This window comes from Diceros bicornis, chromosome 2, assembly GCF_020826845.1.
Source record: "Diceros bicornis minor isolate mBicDic1 chromosome 2, mDicBic1.mat.cur, whole genome shotgun sequence".
Classification (NCBI taxonomy): domain Eukaryota; kingdom Metazoa; phylum Chordata; class Mammalia; order Perissodactyla; family Rhinocerotidae; genus Diceros; species Diceros bicornis.
In genome coordinates this window covers 39595981-39618582 of record NC_080741.1, presented here as the reverse complement: position 1 = coordinate 39618582, position 22602 = coordinate 39595981, and the positions used below count along the sequence as shown (strand labels likewise).

Below are 22602 nucleotides of genomic sequence, written 5' to 3'. Positions count from 1 at the left end.
TCCTTAGCTCTAAGACCTTGGACAAGGCACTTGATCTCTGAGCCTCAGTCTCCCCATCTGAGAAGGGGTGTCATGAGCACAAAATGAGAAAACCAAGGAACCCTCTCTTTGGTAAGCACAACTCATGGTGCCAAAGTAATTGGTGATCTGACTAGAAGGTGCGTCATCTGCAACGCTGAATAGTGGCTTTCCCTGAGGTTACCATTTCCAGATTCCTTAAGGCTGAACTAGACATTCCAAACTCAGGATATGACCAGGCATGACTCAGATAGAGCACAGTCTACACATATCATTCTACTCTCCTATGTGTACTACACCCAAATTCCTCCCTTACACCTCAATTTACAAATAAGCAAGTTGATCCTTGCTTTGCAAAACGTTACCTCAAATACTTTTTGAACATGAATATGGCATAAAATATTAAATGTTTCATTTATAGAAGAATTCACTCCGTAGTTCTTTTATAAGTAAGATTCTTATTTATCAAATATATTTATATTTTTATTTAAATAATATTTAACCATTTATATATAATAATAACACATAATTATATTTTATTTATGTATTAATGTGATAAATTAATTAAGGGCCTCTAACAACCTGAGGCCGACCAAATTGCTAAAAGTTTTAAGAGCCATGGCCAAACAAAGAGAATTAGAATTAGTGGTTAAAGCATGCATGAACTGTCAGTGTGCATGAGATCCATCCCTCAGCTTTCTAGGAATATGTCTACAGTGTAAAGTTGGGCCTTCTGGAGAGATCCTCCAGAGATCTGAATCAAAGGGCTATACTGAGAAAGGACTGACAGTAAGGAGAGACTATTAAACAAAACAAAACAAAACAACAAAGCAAAACAAAAATGAATGGGTACATACTCTCATTTACACTCTAGAAAAACAGGCAACTGAGACATCAGAATTCACATTTCAGATCAGACTCGGATTTGGAAGCTCTGGCAAGGGTAGTGGAGAAGCTGTCAGATCTGAGAATGTCAGTTCTGCTGAGATTGGTGGGTTCCTCCCTGGCCCTCATTCACCACATTGATTTTAGGGAAATGGGGGGAAAGAAGAGACTGAGGGTTGGAGAGGACCATGGAGTTTGGCCTTCTCTGAAGTTTACTCCCTCTGGAGGGAGAAGGGATAGAATTCCTCTCCTGTGCTTCTTTCTGGTACTCGTCTCTCCCACACTGAGCACGCCACCAGCGATATTTTTATGACATTCACCGCAGCATTAGAAATGCTTTCTTGTCATCTAGTGTAGTATTTTTAAATATAGTTTGGAGGCTAATAAAGTGAAGATATAACTACCAGGAGGAAGGCAGATAGCTCCCAATGCCTTCTTTGAAAAACACTTAAATTCCAATAATCTGGAGATTTTGGCAGCAGAATAGAGGATCTCTCCAGAAGAAAACCCTTCAACAATGCCAAGCTTGGCTGCAAAGTTAGAATGGCTTTTTTTTTTTTTTTTTTTTTTTTTCCCTCTGAGGAGTTAGACTAGGGTCCAGCAAAGTTTCTCTGTAAAGAGCAAGACAGTAAATATTTTAGGCTTTGCAGGCCACACGGTTTCTATTGCATCTACTCGACTCTGCCATTGTAGCATGAAAACAGACATAAATAATATGTAAACAAATGGGCATGGCTTTTAAAACTGTATTTTAAGACACTGAAATTTGAATTCATATAATTTTCATGTGTCATGAAATATTATTCTTCTTTGGATTTTCTTTCAACAATTAAAAAACGTAAAAACTATTCTTAGCTCAGGGCTGTGTAAAAATAGGTGGTGGGCAGCTTTGTCCTGTGGGCCATACTTTTTTTCCCTAGTATTTTTTTTATTGAGGTGGAATTAACATAATATAAAATTAACCATTTTAAAGTGAACAATTCAGTAGCATTTGATACACTCACAATGTTAGGCAACCACCACCTCTATCTAATTCTAAAACATTTTCATCACCCCAAAAGGAAACCTTATATTCATTAAGCAATTATTTCCCATTCTTCCCTCTCCCCAGCTCCTGGAAACCAGCAATTTGCTTTCTGTCTCTATTGAGTTACCTATTCTGGATATTTCATATAAATGGAATCACACCACATGTGACTTTTGGTGTCTGGCTTCTTTAACTTAGTATGTTTTTGAGGTTTATCCACATTGTAGCATGTATCAATATTTCATTCCTTTTTATGGCTGAATAATATTCTTAATATATATATTATAGCTCATCATTCGAAATAGCTATTAATCTAATTAGTCAGATAAATAGACTTCTCTTTCTGATTTAAACTATTAGTAAATGTGGGACAAGGATACTTTCATAATATAATAAAGGATACACATCTGAAATGAGTCTTTCTGATACTTAACGAGGAAACATTAGAAGCTGTCTCTTGCCAGTCCACCAAAACTGCTCTCATCAAGGATACCAGATGCCATTACTCGCTAAATCCAATGGTCTAAGTTTTTCCCCTAATTGATCTACCAGTAGTGTTTGACAACGCTGATCATTCTCTCCTCTTTAACATATTTTCTTTCTTGGCTTCCATGACAATACATTTTCTTGGCTTACCTCCACCACACTGGTCACTACTTGTCAGTCTCTTTGCTAATTCCTCCTCTTCTACCCAATTTTTTAACATTAGAGATGCCCAGGGATCAGTCCTTGGTCCTCTTCTCTTTTCTGTCTATACTTACTCCCTTGATCATTTTATCAGATGTTATCCCTTTAAATACTATTTATATGCTGATGACGCCAATATTTATATCTCTTATCTAGACGAGGCTCTCAAACTCCAGATCTACTTATATACTTGACTACTTGACATTTTTCTGCTTGGTTGTCAAGTAAACATTTCAAAGTTAACATGTCTGAAACTGAATTAATGATCTTTCCCCCAACACATACCCCAGAAACTATTCAACCTACAGTTTCCCATTTCAGTTGATGGCAATGTCATTCTTCCAGTTACTTGGGCCAGAAACCCTGGAAACATCTTTAGCTACATTTTTCCCACACAGCTACATGCAGAAAACCTGGCTGGGCACTTCCTTCAAAGTATATGGAGAATCTCGACCCTTCTCATTTCTTACTGCTGTACCTTAATCTCTTACCTGAATTAGTGTAGTCACCTCCTAACTGTTTTCTGCTTCAATCCTTGCCACTTCTACCAAAGTCTATTCTTCACATAGTAGGCAGACTGAGCCTTTGCAAATATAATTAAAGTCCTGTAATTGCAGAGAAAAGCAAAAGTCCTTACAATGGCCTATAGAGTTACACAAATGTTTGCTCTCCTTTCCTCTCTGCTCCTCATTCACTCTGCTCCAGCCCACACTGGCTACCTGACTGTTACTTAAACACACCAGGCATGCTCCTGCCTCAGGCTTTTGCTCTAGTTGTTTCCTTCACTTGGAATGCTCTGTCTCCAGAGTTCTCTCACCTTCTGCAAGTCTTGCTCAGATTTCATCTTCTCAACAATGCTTCCCCTGACCGCCTCATGTGATACTGCAACCTGACCCCTGCCTCTTCATTCTTGATCTTTCTCACCCTGCTTGACATTGTTCTTCTTTCCATATCACTTATCATCTTAGAAAATTCACCCATTCATCGATCTATCCATCCATCCATCCATCAGTCCGTCCATAGATCCATCTATCCATCATCTCCCAACTAAAATGTCAACTCTGCAAGGGCAAAGATCTTTGCCTGGTTTGTTACTTGATGCATCCAAGTGCTTAGAACAGAATCTGGTACCGAGGAGATACTCCCTAAATATGTGTTGAATGAATGCATATTTAAGTTTGAAAGAAAACAAAGATGTCTGATGTTATTATTAGTCAGCATACTATTATAAAATAAGAAGAAGACAATGTGTTGAAAGGATACCAATTTTCTCCAAACAGTTCTGCAAATTTACCAGAATTCCAGTTGAAATCTCAATGAGATTTGGGTGGGGGACTTCACACAATGATTCTAACATTAATCATGAAGAGTAAATGCTTGAGAATAGCAAAACATTTTTGAAAAAGAATCTATTGTAAGCTGCAACAATAATTGAACCAGAGAGCTACTGGTGCTGAACAAACAAAAAATAACCAATAAAGTGAATTGAAATAAGTATCTCTAAGAATTTAGTGTTTGATAAAAGTGACTTTCAAATCAGCAGTGAAAAGAGGAATTATTCAATAAATATTTTTGAGTCACCTAGTAAATTATTTGACAAAGATACCAGATAGTTCATAGCATACTCTGAAATAGTTTGGATGGGTTAAGAAATTTATGTAAAAGTTGAAACTATTAAATTAATTGAAGAAAATATAAATGCTAGTTCATTTATTCTTAGGTAGAGAAGTTCTCTCTAAGCATGATTTTATGAGAGAAAACAACTTAGCAAAAGATTAAGAAATTTGATTCCATAAAAATATATTTCACTAGTACAAACTGAAAGGCAGATAAATTGAGGAAAATATTTGGCTTATATAATTAAGGGTATTATACTGTATTATACGGGATTTATGAGCATCTCTCACATATTAAAAAGAAAAAGGAAATAAGCCAAATGATATATGGTCCAAGGACATAAACTGACAATTTACAAAAGAAATGAAATTGAAAGTTAACGTTTAAAACTGAGAGTCCATTGGGATGAGGCCACTTGATACGGGGACTGTGCTCAGGATAGCCAAGAATTGGGGACTTTCCATACGTTCATTCTAATACAACAATTTCTTGAAGTTAGTTATTATTCCACACTTAACAGATGGAAAATTGAGAATCAGAGAGTTTAAACAATTTACCCAAGATTATTTAGCTAGTAAGTGGTAGAGCTGGAATCCTAAAACAGGTCTGACTTAATCCACACTAGGCATTGCCTCTCTGGCTGGCGTCCTTTGCTTATTTATTTCTTCCCCTCAATCAACTAGGTTTGACTGAAACCTTTTAGCTATATTTTCTGGTTGCATCAAGGTACCAGATCTTTGATCCATCACATTTGGAAACTAGGGATAAAGGATGAATTGGGCCAGAACTCTTTTTAAATACCATTTCAGACCAAAACCAAGTAGTGTAACCACTTGTTTTACCTTTTGGATACAGGTGTCTCCCATGTGAGGAGTCTACCAAAAGAACAGAGAGACAGTGGTTAACCTGGCTAAATCTGTAGGCTATATCATCAGCTTCTGAGAAATTAAGAGGTGACTCTGTTACATTTTTCTTTTAAAGAAAATATGGCATGTATTGGTTCTTTATACTCAACAGGAAGGTGTGTCTAAGAATTATATTGTGTTTGGTAGGGAGTGGTGAACTCCTATTCATCCTTCAGTGCCCAACCCAAATGCCACATTCTTTATGGAACTTTTGTTGACCTCTTCCTCCTCGGGTAGAACTACTGTTCCCTCACTTGAGTTTCCATAGCACTCTGTATATTTCTGGTTCAGATATTTACATGTGTATCCTCAATTATTTATTAAGCACTTCATATTTATGAAGTATCTGGGGAAAGAAAGAATGAGACAAATTTCTATGCAAGAGACAAAGTTAGAAATCTTATGAAAGTTTTAAATTTGCTCTTCTCTTTATTATTTCTGTACTTCATTTTCTCTTTCCAAGATACCTAAGGCCTTCCACATAACTCTAGTAGCTTGCTAAGTTAACAGTGTCACAGAATTTAGTCAGGAAGATACCTTAGCACTTTGCAACTTAAAGTGTAGCCCACGGACTAGCATCAGTGGTGTCATCTGAGACTCTGTAAGGAACGCAGAATCTCAGGACCCAACCCAGACCTACTAAACCAGTATATGCATTTCACCACGATTTCCAGGTGATTTGCATGTATATTCAATTTTTAAGGAGTCTAGCCTTAGAGATAAGTAGCCTAGGGATAGCAAATACATAGTATATGTGTTGGAGAAGTGCTTCATTTTGCGTACATGGCAGACATCACTAATCAATCACAATAATTTTCTCATTGAGTTGTAGTGCAGCTTTAGAAGCTCCTCTAGACAATCACTAGAGGAAACCAATTTCCCCTCCCAGATATAGCCAACCTTCTCATTTTACAGATAAAGAAACTGAGGCTCGGGAAACAAAGTGATTTGACAAACATTACACTGCTCCTTCATGGCAGAGCTGGTATGAAAACACTAGTGTCCAGCCTCCTGGTCTAATGGTCTTCTTGTTGTACCATGCTGGGAAATTAAGCAGACATAGCTCAAACCAGGACTTACAATGACCTCTTTCTCACCATCCCCAAAGGAGCCCTAGATTACCTGTCACTCTCCTCGTAGTGCAGTGTACTAGAAAGAACTCGGGCTTTGGAACTACAGCAATACAGCTTAAACTGCCTCCAAACTTTAGATATCACTCAATAGTTAGAAAGTTTTCTGCTAAAGGGGAGAAAAGGGAACATATTTTCCATCACAGTTGAACTCTAGTCATGGGACCTTGATTAAAAATAACCCATTCTATCTCTCCCCTACTATGAGATCAATTGAACAAGATGGTTTCCAAGTTTTCCAGGAAATTCACTCATATAGTAATTCAGCAGTGACTTGAAATGCCATTAAGCAAGAAGAAAGGACCACTAAAAAATGTGGCGACCCCTGGGCCATTTTTCCCTGCCTATATTCCCCACTCCTTGCTATACTACATCTTTTCTAACCCCTTCTTAGCTTAAAAAAATTAATGGCATTCATTGTTTATAAATGCCTCTGTTGATCTTTCCTATTTAGGTTCCTGACTACTAGTGGAAAAACTCTCCCTACGTCCCCCGCCCCTCACCCGCATGGAGCTTTAAAAATAGGAACGGGAGTCGGGTTGGCTCAGGGCTTTGTGTTTGGAGTCCATAGCCTTTGCCCTCCGGGTCATCAGTTCACATTGTAAGACCACGGGTACTAAGCTTTCCTTCTGCTACGTGAGTTTGGCTTAAAGTTTTGAGAGGAGACATCCTCCTGAATGATCACTTTCTCACGACCATCTGGGAAATATCTGGACCTGACACCCCTTGGTATTAATAATCTCTGCTGCTCTGTCTTCTCCTCTTCTCTGAGGTCTGCAGTTTTCATAATCTCATTTGCTTTCTTCAGAACTGTTCCCTAGCTCAAGAATTTGTATTTATCCTCAGGTCTCCCAAGAAGGGATTGGCCAGTCTAGGCTCTACCTTTTCCCTCCATCCCCAAAGCACTTTCCTAAGAATTTAGCATACTATTAATATCAATCTTTTGTACATAAAGACAGTATTAATAATAGTGAACAGTTGTTGAGTTTTATAGTCCATAAAGAACATTCACATGTAACACTTTATTTAGTTATCAGTAAATTCATGAAGTAGGCATTGTTATTTTCAATCTCATTTGAAAGACACTGGGATTAAAAGAAGGTAAATCAGTTGTCCATGGTCACTCAATCTACTAAGCACAGAGCCAGAATGCAAATACCCACCCCACACCCCTCTGCACCATTCTGTCTTTCTCTTGCAGGTCTGTATTTTAGGTTTGTTTGCAATGACCCACATATAGATGTTCAGTAGTGCCATGATGATGACTGTCAGGGGTAGTGAACAAAGTTCCACCTTCTGTAAATCTGATGGGACAAAATCTTACTTCTTTGCCTTTGTTAGCTATTGGAGGTTTTAGAATAAGTGTCAAGCTATGGGGCTTGAGTGTAATCCGTTAGGCAATGAGGTACTGTAAGCCTTCCTGAGAAAAGCAGAAATTCAATGTCATTTTGCTTTCAGAAGAGATTTGGCAGCAGTGTGTAAAGCAGATGAGAAGGTAGAGACAGATAGAAAGAACATAATTTGGGAAGTTCTTGAAACAATTCATCTGAGATGTGCTGAAGCCTGGACTGGGGCAGGAGCAGTGGGGAAGAGAGGTGAGGCCTGACCACAGAGAAGTCACAGAAGTAGAATTGACAAAGTGTGCTCGTGGATGGGATTTCTGGAGAAAGGGGGCAAGGAGGAGTCCAAGATGGCCTTGAGGTTCTGGCCAGGTAGCTGAGAGCACGCAGGTGCCATCTGCCCCAGCAAGAGAGGACTGCAGTAAAGTGCAGATTTTATGGGGGAAGGAGATGCTTTTTTCCACCACGGACATCTTTAAGCACTTCTGCATCTGGGCATCCAAGTTCTGGCAGCTGAAGTGAGAGACTAAGCCTTGGGAGAGAGGGCAGGCCAGCAGCAGTGCATGCCCCCTGTGGCAACAGGGAGAAGCAAAGAGCCTTGAAAGTTACTAACTGACCACTACTGCTTTTAGCTACTGTCTCATTTAATCTTTGTACCCAATCTATCAGATAGATAGTTTTTATTTCTATTTTTTAATATTTATTTATTTATTTATATTTATATCTTAAAAATGAGAAAATGGATGCTCAGAAAATGGTCCTTGAAATCTCCTTTTCAATCAGGGATATCAGGCTGATCACATGCAAAGTGATACAGTCCTTCTGGGTCAAACAGAGTCAGGCTGGTTCATTGTCCCTCCTCAGTTTTAATAAGTGATTCTTCTTGTTTCTTTTTATGGCATTATATGCAGGGTGAAGATGGTGCTTGGATCTTAGATGGTAAGGGATCAGGTACAGGCTGAAGTGGATGTGAACTCTTTAAACCACTCTCTTGCTGTGTTAATGGAAACACACATTTCCCTGACTGGAGGTGGGAGTGTGTGCAGTGAGCACATGTGCACACATGTATAAATGTGTGCACTCCGGCACTGCTTGTTTGTTGTCATGTTGTTGGGGTGGGGAGTGCAGGGTAGCTATAGGCTTCTGGATTTTCTTTCCAGCTAAGCTTAGCATGTGATAGAATAATCTATGCTTTATTTTTCTGGTTTAGCAACCATGCAGTGTTTGATAAGCTACAAAGCAAGTGCTTTAGCAGCAATTAGCCATGTATTTCTCTTCCCCCCATCCTCTGTCCTTAATAGCTGGGTCACAATGTACAGGTGTCTCCCACAGATACACACACACACACATGCACGCACACACACACACGCATGCCTGATGCTATGAGCCCCAGATACACACAGAGGTCTGTCCTACTTTTTATTACTATCCCAGTTCTGTCATTTTATGATGTGGTATCCACTGTGGTTGCACAACTAAGGGGACCATTCTCAAATAGGTCACTGGAGCGTTTTCTGTTATGGCAGCTGAATGGAAGTACAGAATACACATTTTCCAACAGGTCTCTATCTCCCTGTGTTTATAACTGGAGGTGGCCTATTTGTGTAGATCCTCAGCCTCCAAACATGGAATTAATCCTGGGTCCAAAGGCAGGCAGCCTCTCTACATTTGTTTGTCTTGGGTGGTCCGAACCTCAAGCAGGAAGGCATGAATCAGCAATAGCACAGCCAGGAAAAGGTTTTGAGCTTCAAGTTTAGAAAACTCTCAAAGTGTATGCAGGAATCACAGTAGTGTCTACCTTCTGTCCACCCAAACTCTGCCTTGAATGATTTCTCCTCCTTTCTCTCTCCCCTGGGCACTTTTTTTATTTCCTTCTTGATCGGGCAAGGAGAAAATATATGAAGCACGGTGGGTCTTGGAAGAACATGGAAATATCTATTCAGAATATATCTGCTGTGATATTACTAAAAAGCATCTAGCTGGTGACCTATAGGAAGTGATTAAACATTTAACAAAAGACCGCCTTAAATTATCAGACATTCTCCCCTCTCTGGTTAGTTCTTCTGCAGTGAAAACAATTTGCTGTATTGTCCCTTCTTTCTGCTAAGGTATGATCTTAAAAGTCTCCTAAAATACAAACATCTTCTTTGGGGGAGGAGAAACACTATTTTCTGAAAGATCATCTTCATGCCATGATTCAAAAAATTACCAAAACACTTGCAAACATCATGATCTATAATTTGAGAGGGACAGTCTCTTTCCTTTGGCTGATTTTATATTTTTTACTATTTTCCCCCTAAATTTGACCATTTAAGGCTTTGGCCAATTACCAGTAAAATAAACAGTTCAGAGGAAGGAAGTTCTACATTTTCCTTTTTACATTGATAAGAGAGCAGCATTATCTGGCAACTTGGGAAATTTTCATTTTCTGGAGAGCTGTATGCATACAAAGACTCTCTCTTCCCCACTTGATCCCTTTCTCATTCTTAATAGTCATGAGATGCTTAAGGATGGGGCGGAGGGGGATGGCAGAGTCCATATGTTCCTAATATCAGCATACGTGTACGTTAAGACAAGGAGATTTAGGAACATAGGTAGAAGCATGACCAACATCGTTGAGAAGAACTAGACTCTAACAGTTCCTTTGGCTTCCTATCTTCCCCAAACTGGTATCCCAAATGGGCTTGAGATATCCTTCCATCAGTGTTTTGGCTTCAGGACATCCAGTTTGATCACCTGGATGGGGGTACGGGGTGGGATGGCTTTGGAGGGCCAGTGGGAGCATCATGAAGCCAGTTAAACCCATCTTGTCCACTGAATACAGAAAAGTCTGTCATGGAGGGAGGCCCAACAGGTCTTCAGCTTAAAGTGGCAGGGGCTCCTCCTTACTTCTTTCAGTTTCTACATAACTTAGATTCCCTTTTCCTTTGCTACCTCTCAGTGTCCTCACTTGAATTTATGAAGCTGTTAGATATTAGCACAGGGCTTGGCACACAGTTGGCACTCAATGTTTGATGGATAAATGGTTATCTGCAGTTCTCCCTTCTTAATTCTGAATATTTTTCTCTGTGTATAACAAAAATAATCATAACCATAATTCTGATACTAACATTTCTCATTGGTTGAGCACTCATCTATTCAGTTGTTCACTTAACAAATTCACATTGAACAACTATTACAGGAACAACTACTCCTAGGTGCAAGGCTTAGTGCTAAGCGCTAATACTACAGTGAACACGACACACAACAGCCCCTGCCCTCTGGAGTTTATGCTGTCACATTTGCCGTTTGCCTAGTTTATGTGACTGCATTACATAACCTATCTCCTTTACTCCTTTCAACAATGCTGTAAGGAAAGACATATTTTGAAGGGTTATACAATATTAAACAAAAGACAATTATAGACAGCATCTGCTTTTGGTTGACAATAAAATGCAAGAGAACCAGATGTTATGATAAAGGAGTCAAAAGAAGAATGTGTGGGGAATATAGGAAAGCAAAAAATAAAATTTCACAATTGAAATCCTTATTAGAGGCAGTGAAGGACAGAACTGACACTACAGATGATTTAATTACTATCATAAAGCAGCAGTTCCCAGATTATTGGATTTCATGGACTAATATAAAAGGGGAAAGTGTGTTACTTGCTTCAATGAAAGCAGAGTGGGCAGAGAAATGGAGCCACAGAATATGGTGAGGGACATTGTGCAAGAAGTCACAAGTTGGACTCTGCTCACCAATCTGCCCCCATCTGCAAGAGATTCATTAGCCAAGCAATGGGACCCGTGGCAATTCACTCCCTTATGTGTTAGGTACTCATGTTCTCTTCTTGAACAATATTACTGAAAATACCCACTGAACAACTGAGAAACAAAACAAAAATAAGAGCTCAAGAATGGAGACATTATGTAATAACAGAACTGGAGGCAAATATTGAAATCAGTTAAAACTAGAAACGTCTAAATAGAAGTATAAATCTTGTTATAAAATGTACGTATATCTTGAGATTTATTCTCAAAGGTATGAATTGCAAAACATTGGAATAACAATAAAAATCTGGATTGACAACAGTGCCATACTTAATTTGCAAAAATAAGAAGTGGAAATACTATTGCTGGTGGGATGAGAGTTGGGATTAAAAGTTTGGTAAGCTTATCTGGAATAGTAGAGGAATCAAAATACCATACTTATTTTTACTTTTTAATAACTTGAGAAATGTAAAATAAGGAGTGTTTCTTGGAAACCTGAGAGGTAATCATTATGAGAAGAATATATTATATATCTTCCAAAACACGGGAGGTTATAAAAGGAAAGAACACATAAACCACACGTGGCTAACACATGCACACACACACACACACACACACACACACACACATGAAATGGAAGGAAATGAGAAACACAAAATAGAAATCATATAGTAATAGACAAAAGGAAAGCCAAACATTTCATTCATAACAATGAACGCAAATCCATAGACCTCTTCTATTTAAGAATAAAACTTCAAGTTGGGCAAAAAAGAAATCTAAAATCTAATTATGTTTATTTTCAAAAGAAGCACTTAGATAACATGACAAAAAAGGTTTAAAGTTGAAGGTAGATAAAGGCATATCAGGCAAATACAAAAAAATGAAGACGGAAGTGTTGTTATAACAGTGGGATTCATGACAAAAGTATTAAATTCGCTTCTATTTCTGTTGGTTGGTATTGGAAGGCAGACTATCTTCTCCCACTCACTAACTACTATTTCTTAAATACTATGTGTCAGGACTGTGCTGTGCTAGCTGCTGTGGGAAGAGGCACATAAGTTAGACCTGCTCATGTCTTCAAGGAGCTTACCAAAGTCTAGTCTGTTGGAGAAATGACATGACAGTTCAGAAAAAATAAATGGTCACCAAAGAACTGGAGAAAGCTTTTAATGGGGTCTTGATAGATTTAGGATTAGAATAGATGGAAAGATGGAGCAGGAAGGAAGGGAATTTCAGATGTTTCAGAAGGAACAGCAAAATGCTAGGGAATTGAAAATGGGCTCAGAAAACAATATTAGGACCTTCCACAGGGAATAGGATGTCTGAGGGAGACTGGTGAGAAATACGGTAATATGGGTAGTCCTCCACCTCCTCTCACACTGTCTTCTCTTTTGGCAGCAGGTTAAGAATATTTACAGTTTCAAAGTGATGATATGCAGGTCCCATATGACGCCCCAGAGCATAATACTAGCCCCTAATGGGTATTGTTTCCATGTCGGTGTAAGACTCTAAGATACCTTCGTCCTTGGAGTCCACTAACATAATGTCTGCTCAATCTTTGCTGGAAGGGATGTGGTTTACTCTTTTATTTAATTTTCAATGAAAAATTTCTTAAAATACATAGTACTTGGCAGTAGGCATAAAATTTCAGGAAACTAACAGAAGACACTAGCTTAAAAGTATTTTCTGCCCCCTTAGTTGTAAGGTGCTAGGTATGTTCTGTGAGAACATTGGCCCTGATACTAAAATCAAGTTACTGAATTTCCATTGCAGGCATTGGAAAGACTCTCTGAATTGTGTCATTAAAGAGATACATGCCAAATAGTGTTCAATAGCAGCCAAGTGGAACTAGGGAAAAGTAGACGCTAGAGAGAGAACTCCTTAGTTATAATCCATTTGCTCCACTGTCTCTGTTCTCCATTGATAACACCTGTTTGTTTTCAGGATGGCAGGACTTCAAAATGCTAATGTGTGCCATGAATATCCAAAGGGAGTATAGTGTACAGCATTTTCCAAACATATATTTTATCGTGGAAAATTCCCCCTCTCCAAACCAATGGTGCCTATTTCTGGAATTACTTTAAGAAGCTCTTCCTTTCAGTGTCTTGAACTCTGCCTCCCTGTATCAGCCATCATTGTGCATTTAGGACCCCAAGTGAGTTTAAACCCTCTTCCAGATGAGATCTTTTCGGCTATTTGAAGACAATGATCATGCTCCCCTAAGTCTTCTCCAGGCCAAGCATTGGCACCTCCTGCAAACATTCCTCATCTGGTAGGGTCACCATCTCCTTACCCCAACTGTGCTCTGGTTTTACTTCCTTTCACTTAAAATTATGTGCCCAGAATCAACAGAATTCTCTCAAGGGGGCTTTATGAGCAAATACAAAGAAATTATATCTGTTGGACTGGGCATTACATTGCATTTTTGTCCCCTAGTAGAAAAGTAGCAGTTAAATTATGGACACCAGAGACTAACAATCCCATTGGACAAACCACTGAGGTCTGGTACTGCATTTTAAGATGGACACATACCATGGCCCAAAAGAAAGTATCTATTTGAAACTAAAGAAAAACGTTTTAGAGAGCATTTGCATTTTATTATTAATAAGCTGTACAGCTCCTAAAACAATTATGCAGTTAAATAAATGATGGCGCCTCAGAGTTTCAATTCCATTCTGAGAATACACAGATTTGACATTTGCTTTTTAATTTTCCCCTTGATTTCTGCTTGGTCTTTCCCACCAAGAGACAACTTCATTGGTGAGTGAACACTGTTTTGTCTTTTTAGTTTTCAGTTTTATGTGTATATGTATATATATATCCTTTTTTTTTCCATTCAAAGTTTGGTTAATGGTTTATCGCTTTTTTGAGCAATCAGATGAGGTCAGAATAGGTCAGGAAACAAACTAATGGTCAAACAAGAGCATAGCAGAAAGGTCGTGGACTGGGTTTAATGTAATATTTCCTCATGTTATATTATTCATTATAATGGTAACACAATATTATAGGTACAACAATGCCAAGATCCATCTGCATTTTATTTATTTTATTTTATTTTATTTTATTTATCTTATTTTTTGTGAGGAAGATCAGCCCTGAGCTAACATCCTATGCCAATCCTCCTGTTTTTTTTTTTTTTTTTTTTTTTGCTGAGGAAGGTTGGCCCTGAGCTAACATCCATGCCTATCTTCCTCTACTTTATATGGGACACCACCACAGCATGGCTTGACAAGCAGTGCGTCGGTGCGCACCTGGGATCCGAACCTGCAAACCCTGGCGCTGTCAAAGTGGAGCAGGCACACTTAATCACTTGTACCACCGGGCCGGCCCCTCCATCTGCATTTTAAATTCATTCCTAGTGGAGGATGTTTTTATAGTGCATCTTATAGCATTAAAGTATGTTTACAGACATAGTGATGCTGTTGGTGCCTCGTCCAGATTTTATTTATCATGCTGATGCTGTGAGTATTGGCTACTAAGGGCTCACAGGGGCCTTTTTTTCAGAGAATTGTTCTTAGCCAAATGAGATCCTGCTTGCCAGGGATGTCACATCCTCACTGCCTCCTGGGGCACCCATGGCCAATGACTGAGTGACAGGAGTATACAAAGGGCAGCCCCCTTGTCTCAAGGTGGGACCACTAGGTGATGCAATCTGTGTTCTAGAGCTCCCTGTGGTGGGATCAGTCTGCAGCCAACTCCAGCTGAGACCACATCCTTGCTTAGCTCCTTCTCTTTTCCCTCCTGCTTCTCTGATTCCCCTTCTCCTGAGGACATTCCCCACAATACACCACTTTCACAGAATCTCTATCTCAGATCCTGTTTTAGGGATTCTTACCTAAGACAAAGCCATTATTATTTTCCCCAGTGGTTGCCACTAGGACAGTTTGAAAGTGAATGACTCTTTGACTGTGCAGTGACTGTTAAGGAAACTTGAAATTCTATGCAATGAAATCCAACCATTTTGCTAAATATTTGTTTAAAAAATATGAGCTCTTTTAATATGCTGTGTCTTCTAAGTGGATGCCAACTAAAAACGTTTAGTTAATTTAAAAATAGCTTTGGAAACAAGGTATCTGGCAGTAAATAGCAGAATGGAGTTCCTTGGAAAAAAACCTCCTTAATTGATGGAGTAGACTCATGCATTGAGTTAGTCATGTTAACAGTGCATGTTGACTTGTTCAAGTCTTTGAAATTTCAATGAGATGCAGATTACCGCAAGAACTTTCAACGCTCTCTTGAAAGGAGTCATTGTAGACAGCTGATTCAATGTAAAGACAGAGTGGCATAGATGGAATACATTTAGGTGATGCACAGTGAGGATGAGTCTCCCATCCCTATCTCCCATCGCCAAGGCCTAAGGATGGCAAGAGAGGATCTGCTTGGTGGAGGAAGTATGTTCTTCTAGCCAAGTACAAAAGGCAGCTCAGAATTCTCCTAGTCCAAGACTGGGTCTTGAGTCGTCAAAGGCTGGGGTATTCAGTATTGGGGCTGACAGGCACACCTGACTGCCATTTCTCTCACATCTCCATGAAAGGCTGGGTTGATCATCTTTGGCTTGCATAGGTGACCAACTTTTTTGGAAAGAGATAGCCTAAGGAGGTGATCATAAGGGGTAGCAGGGTCCTGGAGGCAAGATTAGATTAGCCAGAGGGCATGCCACGGTGCCTGCTTAGCCCAAGGGGCTGGGGAGCCAGGTCAGTAGGTGAGGAGGAGTCTCAGGTGTCAAGTCCAAGGGCAAGGGCAAAGCTGGCAATAGAAAATGAATTATGGAATGAAGGAGCTAAGGAAATTAGAAATAGATGGGCAGGAAAGGAAGCTGCCCACCTATTCTATTGATCACTTTCTTGTGGCAAATATGTAGCCTTTCCAGCGTTAAGGCACAGGCAGTCAGGCAAGGCACAAATGTGAGGCTTTGTAAATCCAACTCTGAGTGTCCATTCCAGCTTAGAAATCCGAGACAGTGAGGATGCCAGATTCCTTTTAGTTTTATACAAATATCCATCGGCTAGAAACTGCACAAATGAGATTTGATTTCTCTTGGCCATCACTTTTGGTTCTCAGTTGAGAGGAAAAAAAAAAACCTCTGTAATATCTTTTGAAATGTCATTCTAAGGAGATAACTGCAGGTGGTCTTTCTCTAGAATTTAGACTATGAAGGCGATCTATGGCTTGCAGGAAACACATCTTCAGGTAATATGTGTAAATACAGAAGGCTAGATTTGAAGAGTAAAGAAAGAAAAAGAGGGCAGATCAATTGTGCTCCATTTTCACAGATTACAAAGCCCTATGCATTGTTTCAGGAAGTTAAAACTTCATCAGCCTCTATTTCACCTGACTTTTCTTCCTCTCCTCACCTCCTGCCTTTTCTCTCTCCCCTTCCCCTCCTGTCTCCCATTGTCTTTCTAATCCCCTTCTTCTTTCCTAGAAGGAGACTACTATCTGGTTTACTTCGATTTCATCTTTGAAAACAGCAGTGTGTCTTGTTGACTATTTTTTTCCTCTTTCCTTTTTTAAGATAAAAAGGTAGCTACGATATAAATTTAATTATGATAAGCCAAAAGTATAGTGCAATTCTCTTTAGCCCAGGGCATGTTGTTTTTTATTTTCAAAATAGAGTGTATCAAAACTGTTGCTGTACTTGAGGTGTACCTAGAATCTTCTTCAGGATAATGATTATGACATTCCTCAGAGGTGAACTCATTTCCGTTACTCATTTTAAAAACACACGTTCCGTTTGTCTTTTCACGCTCGTCACAATGAGATTTAAAATGGAGACTCATCATCACCTAAGTAAGGGTTATGAATAGCACTGCCTTGAAAAAGCCTGGTGGAAACTTGCGTGGAAACTGAACATGACGCATCAGATTCAGAAGCTAGTGAGGCAGACACAAAAACTAAGTTGGAGGACTGACTGCCTAAGGATTCTGACATGGAACATGCTTAGACCCCTCCCCACCATGCTAACAGTCAGTTGCCAGGCATCACTTCCAGAGGGAGAAGTGAAGTCTGTGGTAGACTGGATTATTGACCCCATTCTTTGTTCCTCCCTTTACCTGTGACCTTTGCCAGGCATCTTTGCAGTTTCTGCTACTAGAGGCAGCGTGCACTTCTCCACCCCTTGACGTGGCGTTGGCCCACATTCTGGTGTAATAAAAGCAGAAGTGACAGTGTGTCACCTCTAGTCCAAGGCCTTAAGAAGCTTTGTATGTTTCCATTTGTCTTTGCCATGAGAAGAAGAGGACATGGCAAGCCTACTGGTCCAAGGAAAGGAGATAAGAAATAGAGAGAAGATGCAATAACTGAGCTGAGTCTGGATCAGTCAAACCCAAGCTGACGTGAAGACTCCTGATAGAGAGAAAAGCTACTTTAAGCGCTGGAGTTTTAGAATTCTTGTTACACAGCATTATTGTGGAAATCCTTTACTGATACAAGCACTATTCCTAAATGTGGCCTGTTTAAATGAAGAAAATGAATAATAGTGACTAGGATATGAGACTGTGAGTAGATAACAGTTTTCCGAAGATGAGGACAGGCCTTGTGTATATGGTCGCAAGAGCGGCTGATATTGCCACCCATTCTGAATATCCCAAGTGGGTCTTGGCCAAGGGTGAAGTGATTTGCAGAACCCGGCCTCCCTGGCCATATTGGAAACCACTGATACGTCAAAGGTCAATGATGACAGACATTGGCCTCTTTGGAAAGCAACACACATTCCAAGTTTCACTTCAAAGAATATCAGATAATTAAGTAAGCAACGACCTTCAAGAAGACCTATAACTGACAGAAGTTAAACTACTTGCCACTCACAAGGCAGCCCATTCAATTACAGGTCAAGTGCATCAGTTAAATGGTTAGATTCTCGCTGAAATTTGCCTTTCAGATTTACTCCTTGTTCTCAACCCTTCCCTCTAAAGCCACATAGAATGAGGCTCTTGACTCTTCCAACATGGTATTTTAAAACACAGCTGCAAATCCTAAGTCCTTTCCACACCAAACTCAAAAGAGTTTCCTCACAATTTTATTTTGACATACCACTCACCATTTCAATTACTCTCTTTGCTCACTTGCTTCCTTGTCCATATCCCTCATAAAATATGAAATGCAGAATTAGAGACAATCTTTAAGGTGTACACTAAACATTGCTGCGTAGATGAGGGGCTAATTACTTCTTGTTATCTGGATATTATTTTTGTCAATTATTTATGTCTATTAAGTTTAAACATTTTTTTGTTAAACTAATTAGTTTACTCTCCAAATATCTTTCTCTGCCTCAGCAGAGTAATGATTACTTTCCCCTTTATTTATAGTGACAATAATACCAACTCCAATGGGCTCCTGTTACTGAGAGCCTATTAGACGCCTGGTACTTCCCCTCTGCCAGTTCATTAATCCATACAAAACCCTGAGGGTGGTATTATCCTCTCCATATAAAATGAGGACACAGGTTGAGAGAAGGTGAGTCATTGGCACTAGGTCACACAGCTGCCTGGGGCTCAAATCCAGGCCGTCTGATTCCATGTTCATGGTCTTTCTACCATCCTCACTTCCTCATCTCATTTTAGCTGGGAAGGGAAGGGGCTAGTTATGTCATGGGAATAGTCAGGAGCAAAATGTGGGTCAGCATTCTCCCCACTTTGTGCACCAGACAGAAAGGTACCTCTCTGCCCACTTTGAATGAAAATGGCCTCTCATCATGTGACATCGCAAAGCCATCAGCTGGAATACAACAATCACATGATTGGCCTCAGAGCCAGAGGGGAAAAAAATCAACCAAAGGCAGTCTTGTGACCTTCAGCCAAGGTTTTCTTCTACTGTTGTGGTGGACACTGTTGAGGCCCTGCCCAGATACCCTTTCCTGGGTGTGCAGAGGCAGAATAATGGCCTCCCAAAGATGTCCACGTCCTAATCCTCAGAATTGGTGAATATGTTATGTTATAGGGCAAGGGAAAATAAAGGCTGCAGATGGAAGTAAGGTTGCTGATTAGGTGACCTTGAGATGGGAAGATTATCCTGGTTTATTCAGGTGGGTCCAGTGTAATTACAAGGGTCCTTGAGAAAGAGGAGAGTCAGGACCAAAAAGATGGCAGGGTGAGAAAGATGCGACCTACCATCGCCAACTTTGAACATGGAAAGGGGCCACAAGCCAAGGAGTGGGCAGCCTCCAGAAGCCGGAAAAGGAAAGAACACGGATTCTCCCCTAGAGCCTCCAGAAAGGAATGCAGCCCTACTGACACTTTGATTTTAGTCCAGAAGCCCATTGCAGACTTCTGACCTCTAGAACTGTAAGATAATAAATTTGTGTTGTTTTAAGACACTAAGTTTGTGGTAATTTGCTACAGCAGCAAAAAGCCACTAATACACTGGCGGTATATGTGCTGGCTGCTAATGACTCCCAGCTACCCCTTTCTCCAGAAAATTGCCTTCAGCAGAACACGAGTCACTTTGCCCAGACGGTCATGAAACCACCGTCCTGGGAGGAGGAGGGAAGCCCATTGACAGCAGGATACAAAAGGCCGGCTCGTTGCCTCAAGGTAGGACCAACTCATGCAATTCATGTGTCAGAGCTCTCTCGAGATCAGGGTGCAGAGAGATCCACCTAAGGCCACTTCCTTGTTTAGCTCCTTCCCTGCCCCATCTACTCCCTCTCCCTTCTCCTGAGAGCACCCCTTCAATAAATTATGCGCACTTGAATGCCTGTCTCTGCTTCTAGGGAGTCTGATCTAAGACAACTGTCATACTCAGAAGAGATGCCAGGCTGCCAGAAATTGGTGCTGACGGTGGGGTTGGGAAGGAGGGGCATGCGTCAGGGGAGAGGAGCTGGAAGGTAAGATGAAGCATCATATTAGCTTTTTGCCTAGGGCCACACTGGGCCGTGGCTGCCAGCTGGGGAATCTGAGGCTCTTGATCTTAAAAGCGTACTTCCCTGAAGCATTCATTGCCAAGCTGGATGCTGGGGCATCCAGGCTGTAAGTGATTAGGAGCCACAGCATAGGCCTGGCATCAGACCAGAGGGTGGGCAAGGCCTCTCTCCCATACCCATTTTCCCCAGTGTTCCTCCAGGCACTCCAGGCATTTGATTGGCTACATGTCTGGGGTTTCAGCACCATCTCAGGAAGACAGTCCACAGCTGGATCAGCCTGGCACCTTTAGTTTTCAGCCTCATTTTCCTCTCTTGATTCCAGCCTTCCACCCTTTAACTTCTCCTAGCCGGGAGTAAATCATGCCCTCATGCCCCCTGAGAGCAAACAAGGGCCTGTCTGCTTTCCCCTTTTCTCTTGTTCTTCGTGACTGGTCAACTACCTGGATATACTGCTGTTCTTTAAACAGCTGATTTAAATCCACTCCAAGTCCCATCCAAATTCCCTTTATGATTTCCTCCATCCGTTTGGTCACTGAGTTTCTGATGTGGGAGATGCAGAAGAGTGTGAACTGTGGAATCTGTGCATGTGGCTCTGAATGGCCTATGTTTTCCTTCCAGCTGGAACATTTTATAGGTCATTCTCCTCATCTAGGAACAAACCCTAAGACTCTCAGGCTACCACCATTTCTCTGAGGTACCCTGAGTGGGCCCTTTCGGGGTTGAGTTGTAGTGGTGGCTGAATCACCTTTCCTGCCTGGTTCAGTGCCTCCCTGAGGTTCCCTAGACCCAGAATCATCCCTCCCACACCTGCCTGTCTGGGTCATTCACCTGAAACTCATCAAGGAATAGACCCCTCCCCAGGCTATGCCAGCTAGACATCACCACGCACACTGTAGTGGATGCTGTGATGCTCACTCCGATCCCATGTGGAACCGAAGAATCCGATCCCCAACTGCCCAGTGTCTTGGTTGCCTCCCCTGATTCCCTCTCTGCTAATTTTCCTTGGCTAAAAAGAGCTGCTTTGTTCAAGATTATGCCCCGTCCTCAGGGGCTGCCCATATACAGTAAGGTGATGCAGGGGTGCAAAGTCCCAGACCTCTAGTCTCGATGCAACGTGACTGTAAAGGGCTTTAGAGCTCCCTGGGGGATCAGCTGAAGGTTTTGTTATGACTATATCACAACCCAACTTCTCCTCTGCCCAGTCCTGCTTCTCTTACCTTTTCACAAACACTGTCCCCCAAATGCTCCCGTACAATCCTCCTGCATGTAAATCTCCGTGGCTCAGAGTCCGTACGCGGGACCTGGACCGCGCTACTCCACTGTCACTTGGCTCTCAGGGGATGCTGGGACCTGGAGGAAGGGGCAGGGGAAGGCCTTACCCACGATCATGTGGTTGCAGACATCACAGAAGGTGGGCTTCTTGAAGATGTGTTCCTGAAAGGCATGGGCCTTGCCGCCGCCGCCTGGGTGCAGGCCAGCCCTGGTGGGCGTGGACGTCAGGCTTCCGGGAGCAGGGAGTGGGCTGGAGCTGGGGCTGACCTCAGCCAGCATGTCCGGCTGCAGCTTCACGTCGCTGCTGGTTCGCTGGAAGAAGTTGTCAGCACTCTTGCTCCGTAAACTCTTGGTCTTGAAAGAAAGTGATCGTTTTAGTTTCTGGAGCTGCAATGCAACGACAGAACAGACTCTCTTACGATCGATCATGCAGACTCATGCTGTGGGGGTGAGGTCTGTTCCATGCACTGCACTGTTCCTACTGACACCCTCAGGCCCCAGGAGCTCATATAGGTCCCTGTGAGGGTGGGGTGGTGTCACTGCCTAGAGGGAATTCAGCAGGCCCCCACTCACTGCCAAGCCAGAAAGAGGTCCCATGTAGCTTTTGCTTCTGCCCCTGCTCCTCCTCCTTGCCTCTTTGAGGTCCCACCAATGTGCTGTCAAAATGTCTCATGACATTGGGTTGTTAACATCATTTGCCTTTTGAATTTGAATCACTGGAAATTTTAAGTGTATGATTTCCTGGGCTCAAAGCCTGGGTCTGTGATACTGTTGGCCTTTTTCTCTTATGGTCACTTAGCAGCCACTGTCTGACTCAGAATCAATCTGGCTAAACTATCCACAGAACACAAACCAGAAACTCTCAAGCCTGCTTGGGTCTGAAGCATATGGATAAGTAACGTGTGCGTGTGTGAGTGTGTATGTGTGTGAGTGAGTGAGGAGGACACAGTGTGCGATTATCTGTTCGACTTTCTCTGCTCTTCCCCCAGCCCTGTCACTTGTTTTTGGCCACAGCAAACCAGACCATTTCTCCTTTGCCTTTGGGACTTATGAAAAGGCACCAAAACGGGTTTGAAAAAGCACTAACTTCTGAAAGAAAGGTCTGGGTTTGG

General features: G+C 41.3%; 1 protein-coding gene across 2 annotated transcripts in view; it reads right to left on the bottom strand.

Annotated features, from left to right (window-relative positions):
- The window catches only part of STAC (SH3 and cysteine rich domain), a 148593-nt gene that overhangs the window by 61588 nt on the left and 64403 nt on the right, over positions 1-22602 (bottom strand). The window contains exon 2 of one of the 2 annotated variants that reach the window (XM_058554781.1): positions 21598-21877. In XM_058554781.1, the coding sequence (XP_058410764.1) occupies positions 21598-21877 (280 nt within the window). The remainder of the gene's footprint in view (positions 1-21597; positions 21878-22602) is intronic. The other variant, XM_058554790.1, reaches the window with a different exon arrangement.